Source organism: Rhinopithecus bieti, unplaced genomic scaffold (assembly GCF_001698545.2).
Source record: "Rhinopithecus bieti isolate Rb0 unplaced genomic scaffold, ASM169854v2 scaffold_1014, whole genome shotgun sequence".
In the NCBI taxonomy this organism is placed as follows: Eukaryota; Metazoa; Chordata; class Mammalia; order Primates; family Cercopithecidae; genus Rhinopithecus; species Rhinopithecus bieti.
In genome coordinates, this window is record NW_016803499.1 from 4,822,773 (window position 1) to 4,829,645 (window position 6,873).

The 6,873-nt window shown below is 47.4% G+C and overlaps 1 protein-coding gene across 4 annotated transcripts in view; it reads right to left on the minus strand.

The window, feature by feature from the left end:
• Window positions 1–1,762: 1,762 nt before the first annotated feature.
• Window positions 1,763–6,873, minus strand: part of LOC108538248 (actin-85C-like) — a 31,042-nt gene continuing 25,931 nt past the window's right edge. For all 4 annotated transcript variants that reach the window (XM_017886225.1, XM_017886235.1, XM_017886214.1 and 1 more), the window contains one exon: window positions 1,763–2,017. In XM_017886225.1, the coding sequence (XP_017741714.1) occupies window positions 1,874–2,017 (144 nt within the window). In that variant the 3' untranslated portion in view covers window positions 1,763–1,873. The remainder of the gene's footprint in view (window positions 2,018–6,873) is intronic.

Consider the following 6,873-nt stretch of genomic DNA (forward strand, 5'->3'; position numbering starts at 1 on the left):
CCAGAGCTGCTAGAATTGTATCTTTCACCTACCCAAATCACCTGGGCCAGGTAGAGGGTTGGGGGAGAACTGTACAGGCCAACAATACATGCTGAGGACAGTAAACAAACCTGGAAGATGTGGACTAGGTCTGTGTGTGCAGTCTCCTGCTATTCTCAAATTAGAAACATACATGCCTAAATTTAATATCTTCTATCAATCTCTAGAGTTAATGAACACCCATATAACACACATATTTTCCACAATTTCACTTTCTGCCTCATTCCCTCCTCTATCACCTTACCCCTCGTTTTGAGATCATCTTAGATTTTTGTTCCATACTGTTATTAATTTTTTAAAAATCTATAATAATAATTATTTAGATTTAACTCTTAAGTTTGGTCTGCTTTCTTAACTCACCACTGTTTCTTTTTCTTGGTTTATTTGTTTATCCATCTTGTAGATAATCTTTGATTCTGTTTTTAGAGAGAGCATATAGGTGGTAAATTTTCAGAGTGTTTGCCTGTCCCCAAGTTATTTTTTATCATTTCCACCTATTGGAAAAGGTATGAGACGTTAGGTTCAAAATAATCCTTCCTCTTCACTTGATAGTTTTCTTCTCTTGTCTTCTACAACAGTTTGCAGTCAAGAACTCTGATAATAATAACTGGAGTCACTTTCCCTTGTGATGGTGGTACCAGATTTAGCAAGTTGAGATAATACACAACATTTGGGATGTGCTTATACTAAAAATTTGTTACATTTCTGAAATTCAAAATTTAACTGGGTAACCTGGGTTTTTTTCCAGTCACCCCACTTTAAGTTAACCTGCACTTGTTTATTTCTCTCAAAGCCTCTAAATGTCATTATTTTTGATATTCTGAAATTCCACTAGTGTCTGCATTCAGGACCCTTCCTTGGGTCTGTGCAGCCCTCCAGGGCCCCTCTACACTGAAAATATATGTCTTCTATTTGTTTGGTTGGTTTCTTCCTCTCCTTAGTTCTCTCTGTTCTCCCCTGACACTCTTACTAGATGCTATTTGCTGATTTAAACTGCCTGTTACTATCTAAATAACCTTGATCTAGTTAATTGACCTCTCTTAGCACCAGTTTCTGCTTCATGAAATCAACTTTAATGAAACCAACCTCACAGTAACGACATGAGGATTAAGTTCATTGGAGGATGTAATGCCCCTTGCATGGTGAGTGCTATGGGTACTGCCCCCATCGTGCCTTCATGAGGCAAGAGCATCCATGCTGTTCTGCTCATGTGGGTACATCAGGCCTGTGGTAGGATGACACTTCCTGCCTCTTGTGGTTGGGTAGGGCCATGTGACTTGTTGTGGTTAATTAATCATGACTGTGTGCCCTGTGATTTTTCTGAATTGATGGATTTAGTTGCCAATGTAAGACCTAGCAGCACACTCTTCTGCTCATCCACAATGAATGACAGTGTCTCTGATGCTCTACTCTGTCACTGGATTCTGAGTGAGGATGATGTAGGAGGCAGCCCCTGTTGACCTTCAGTGGACATGCATGAGCGAGATACTGACTTTAGTTTCACGGCACTGAGATTTGGGGGATGCTTGTTACTGCAGCACTACTTCACCATCCTGACTGATACACAGAAAGAGCCAGGATTTCCCTCTCCTCAACTACTCTGCATTCATGCAGCTGGTGTCCTGTGACACTGCGTAGTGAGTGTCCCGTGCTGTTGCCAGCCCAGCCTAGACAAAAAGACAGAGTCCATCCTTTATTGACATTCTTTATTGAAGTCTGGGGGAGGAAGTGCCTTTGCCCTTGAGCTGGTTCTAAGCTCTGATCAATTCAGCCACAAGGCTCATCCTGCAGTTGGTATCGAAGGCACAGGCGACATGATCCTGAAAGCCATACATCAGAAGCTTTTTCTACTGATGATGGAAGAGCCCATCTCCTTGTACTCCTTGCCGGTGACCCACATGTCCTTGAATGTGGAGAGTGAGCACAAGATGGAGCCACCTACCCAAGCTCCATAGATGGAATATGGACAGGTGGCCACCTGGATGGGGTTAAGGAGGCAGAGGAGAGTGGAGGGCAAAGGAGGGAAGGGGAGGTGGGGAGAGGGCAGGAGAAAAGAGAAGAAAGCAAAATCAAAATACTACTCTAAAGTGGGGACACAAAACGTCCGCCCCTGAGAGAACTTCATGGACAGTCATCTCTCTCTCCTGGCAAATACAATCTATGATTTGCCATTAAAGATATCGAACAGTTCATGCCTGCTTCCTGTAGCTTTATTTTTTATTTTTATTTGAGACAGGGTCTCGCTCTGTTGCCCAGGTTGGAGTACAGTAGCACAATCACAGTTCACTGCAACCTTCACCTCCCAGGATCAAGCAATCTTCCAACCTCAGCCTCCCAAGTAGCTGAGTCCACAGGTGCACAGTACCACGCCTGGCTAATATTTTAATTTTTTTGTAGAGATGAGGTCTTGCTATGTTGCCCATGCTGGCCTCAAATTCATGGCCTCAAGTGATCCTTCTGCCTCAGCCTCCCAAAATGCTGAGATTACAGGTGTGAGTCACCATGCCCGGCTTGTAGCTTTAAACTATTAGATAAAATGAATAAGAGCACAGAGGACTCGTGCCCTTGGCATTTTAAAACATGTAACACATTTTATCCATATAGAATGACAGTGCCTAAGGCATAGGTATTTTGTAGAAAAAACTGGAAAATACAGATAAGCAAAATCAACCAATCACCAGTCACCGAACCCCCTAGAGAAATCCTTCTGGACTGCGATGGGGAGATTTCAAGACTTCCTCTCACTCTTGCTAGGCTCCTCTTTTCATGACAACACCTATAAAGTGTATATTTCTTTCCATTTCTGTTTTAGGAGAGAGAGTAATGTTTCTTATACCCAGTCAGGTCACCTCTGGGCTGGGAAGAAGTGAAGGGCTCTATAGCCATTTGTCACTGATCCAGGTGACAGCCCTTCAGTGGAAGAGGCTCCTGGGTGCCTGGCGTTGGACCTTTCTCTGCCTGATGCAGGGGGCTAGGCATGGTGGTGTGCACCCGTGGACCCAGCTTCTTGAGAGGCTGAGGCTGGAGGATTGCTTGATCCTGGGAGGTCGAAGCTGCAATGAACTGTGATTGTGCCACTGTACTCCAGCCTGGGCAACACAGTGAGAACCTGTCTCAAAAAATGAAAATAAAGGCCAGGCATGGTGGCTCACACCTGTAATCCCAGCACTTTGGGAAGCCGAGGTGGGCAGATCACCTGAGGTCGGGAGTTTGAGACCACCCTGGCCAACATGGTGAAACCCCGTCTCTACTAAAAATACAAAAAATTAGCCAGGCATGGTGGTGCGTGCCTGTAGTCCCAGCTACTCGGGAGGCTGAGGCAGGAGAATAGCTTGAGTCTGGGAGGTGGAGGTTGCAGTGAGCTGAGATGGCACCATTGCACTCCAGCCTGGGTGACAAGAGTGAAACTCCATCTCTAAATAAATAAATAATAAATAAATAAAAACTAAAAAGAGGCCCCTGGGGTTCAGGAAGGTTAAGGTCACTTGCTCCAGGTCAGACACTTGTCATTTTCACACGTTCACTAACTTTCCTTAAGTCACTTAGGTAGATAATAACAGGACATGCTTAGGATTCTAAGACACAGGGAGCAAATGCCTCGCTGCGGGGATCTTCAGGCAGGAAGCGCTGAACGGAGATTTGGGAAACCCGAGGCGTAGGTGAGAGGGAGGGAAGAGGGGTTCCCTGACTCAGCTGCCCAGTGTCTCCCGGCTCTGTCGCACCACAGAACGGCCCTTGGCTTGGAAACCACTTGCTGGCATTGGTTAAGAAAAGATTTATCATAGCTAAAACAAGAAAAAGGAAGAGTCAGGAGGGGGAAAAAAAAAAGCGTGATTAGGATCAGGGCATCAGGCAGAGAAAGGGCTGACGCCAGGCACCCGGGAGCCTCTTCCACGGATTCCACGGAGGGGATGTCACCTTGATCAGTTGGTGACCTCATCTGTGTCTTATCTAAACAAACACACAAAAGCAAATGGAGACTGGGATGGTGTGTGTGTTAAGAAAGTAAATTGATCAGAGTGGCTCATGCCTATAATCCCAACACTTTGGGAGGCTGAGGCAGGTGGATCACCTGAGGTCAGGAGTTCTAGACCAGCCTGGCCAACATGGCGAAATTCCATCTCTACTAAAAATACAACGATTAGCTGGGCGTGGTGGTGGGCGCCTGTAATCCCTGCAAATTGGGAGGCTGAAGCAGGGAGAATCGCCTGAACTGGGAGGCGGAGGTTGCAGTGAGCCAAGATTGTGCCACTGTACTCCAGCCTGGGCAGCAGAGTGAGACTCTGTCTCAAAAAAAATAAATAAATGAAAAGAAAAGAAGATAGCAAATCACTAACAGAAGATGGCCAAAGGATTGGATTGAACAATTACGAGAAATATGTTTAAAAAAATTTTTAAAAATAAAACAGAGAAAAGAACAACAAGCATTTCTTCTCCATCTACCCAGGTGCCCAAGGGTTTTCAGAACAAAGGACCCTGTGCTGGCGTGGACGTGGTCCAGAACTGGCTCAGCCCTCGCCGGGACAGATGGGAGGCTCAGTGTTTCTGTGGGCAATTGGGTCATCCATTCCAAAAACCTCGAATTGTGCATGATTCTGACTCCAAAATCCACATCTAGAAATGGATCTAAGGGTATGACAACATTCTGAAGAAATGAGGGGAAATATTGGGCAGAGTTTTAGCTCCAGAACATTCATGACAGCAGATGTAGGTTGCTGGGAGAAACAATTATTTGAAAAGTTGGCCCCATGGAAACTAGCTGTTCTCTCAAGGTGGATGATGAGCTCATTTCAGGGAGAGGATTTTCTTTAGGCAACAATGTAAGGAGCTTTATGGATGATTACAGGAGAAGCTACCACGGTACCTCTTTCAGAGATGGCTCAGACAGGACAGAAATTAGGCAGAGAAGAGCTAAATCACAGCCAAGTAATGGGAAATGGGCGATGTCATCACCAAGCTTCATGCAGAGTTTTTGGCGGGAGGAGGCTGTGGAGGGCACCTCGAGGACTCAGAAGGATGAAAGGGCTTGGACCAAATGCAGCCCAGCCACCTGCTGGCAGGACAGAGATGGCCCAAAGATCCCCTCTGCAAATGCGGTCAAGAAACCTATAAATGTATGCCAGGCATGGTGGCTCACACTTACAATAACAGCACTTTGGGAGGATGAGGTAACTGGATCACTTGAGCCTGGAGTCCAAGACCTGAACCAAAAAAATGAGCCAGGCGTGGAGGCACACGCCTGTAGTCCCAGCTACTTGGGAGGCTGAGTGGGAGGTCACCTGAGCCTGCAGTGAGCCGTGACCATGCCACTGTACTCCAGCCTGGGTGACAGTGAGACCTTGTCTTATTTAAAAAAAAAAAAAAAAAAAAAAAAAGGAAAGAAAAAAAAAGTTACAAAAGTATGACATTCAATTTTAATGTGTTTTCCACGCTGGGCTAAGCAGTAGACTTCTGTTCTGATTCAGTCAAAGTTAATTACACACGAGCCTGGAGTGGTCCAGAAAGCTGAGAGGAGGGAGACCAGAAACAGGCTATGAAGTGAGAGCCAAGGGCTTTGGAGTGAGAAGGTGGGAGGGGTGATGGTTTTAACAGAATGTAAATGCCTGTGATCTAACATAAGATGGTCTGACGAGAGCTGCAGACTTAGGGCGGAAGGAAACCAATAACAGTTTTACAGCATCCCATGAATGTTTATGATGTTTATGGCCTGTAGGAAGAGGGCTGAAGACTTGGGAAGTGGCAAGGCAGTGGGAAGATATTTTTGTGTAATCCCGGCTGATGCATTTGTAATTCCTGATGCTTCTCTGTTGCTACGGAGGAAGGATAGGGACCACCTGGGACAGGCATCACTGCTGTGCATTCTCTTTCAAATCTCACCCTGGTCTACAGAGCAGAGACAGGAAGGGTGCAGGGAACACCGTCAGATGTGCAAGGAGAGTCTCAGAGGCAGCCAAAGATGCTCTGAGGACACGTGCCAGACCCTTCCTCTGAGTGCATCTGCCTGCAACCAGACCTGAGGCCCCTAGGGTGGGGGTGAGGGTGATGGGTGATAGGGTGATAGAATCCTCCAGAAAAGTTTGGGTGGCTGGGGGCAAAAGGGAGTAAGTCCATGCCTCCTGCCTCCAGACTCTGGAGGAAATCACCTTGCAGTGTCCTGTTTCAAAGCTGGCAGCTGGAGCGGAGGGGACAAAGGCAGTAAGATAGGTCTAGGGAGGACAAGAAGTGCTGAGATGGCCACTCACGCTCCTGCCCACCCTGGTGTCTGAAAGATCCCGCCCCTGCCCCACCCCCACAGAGCATACAAAGGGTGGCCATGAACCCTGGTGACAGGCGTGAGTTGGGTGGGGGTATCGCTCTGGTGACAGTCTCCTGTGCACCTGCAGGAGACCCCATCACAGAGTTCCCTACAGTTGGCCAGTGGGATTTGCAGCCAGCTCCAGGGCCAGCTGGTGATATGGGAAGGATTCAGGGCCAGCTTGACAGGGACGCCTTGCAGTGACAGCTCCCAGAGACCCCACAGCAGAGGCTGTGAGGCCAGACGCGGACACAGAGGAAGCCAGAGAAAGTGTCCACTGGGGACAACCCTGGGTGGGGCACCCACGGGGGAAGAGTGCTTTCATTTAACCAAAGGAAGCTGCATTCATGGGGCAGCTGCTGAGCCCAGCTGGAAGTGACTGAGTGACCTTGCCCCTCCTGCCCCAGCCAGGCCAGGTGTGTCCCACATCCCTGCAGTCCCGACATCCTGACAGTCCCACATCCCAACAGTCCCAACATCCTGACAGTCCCAACATCCTGACAGTCCCAACATCCTGACAGTCCCAACAGACCCACATT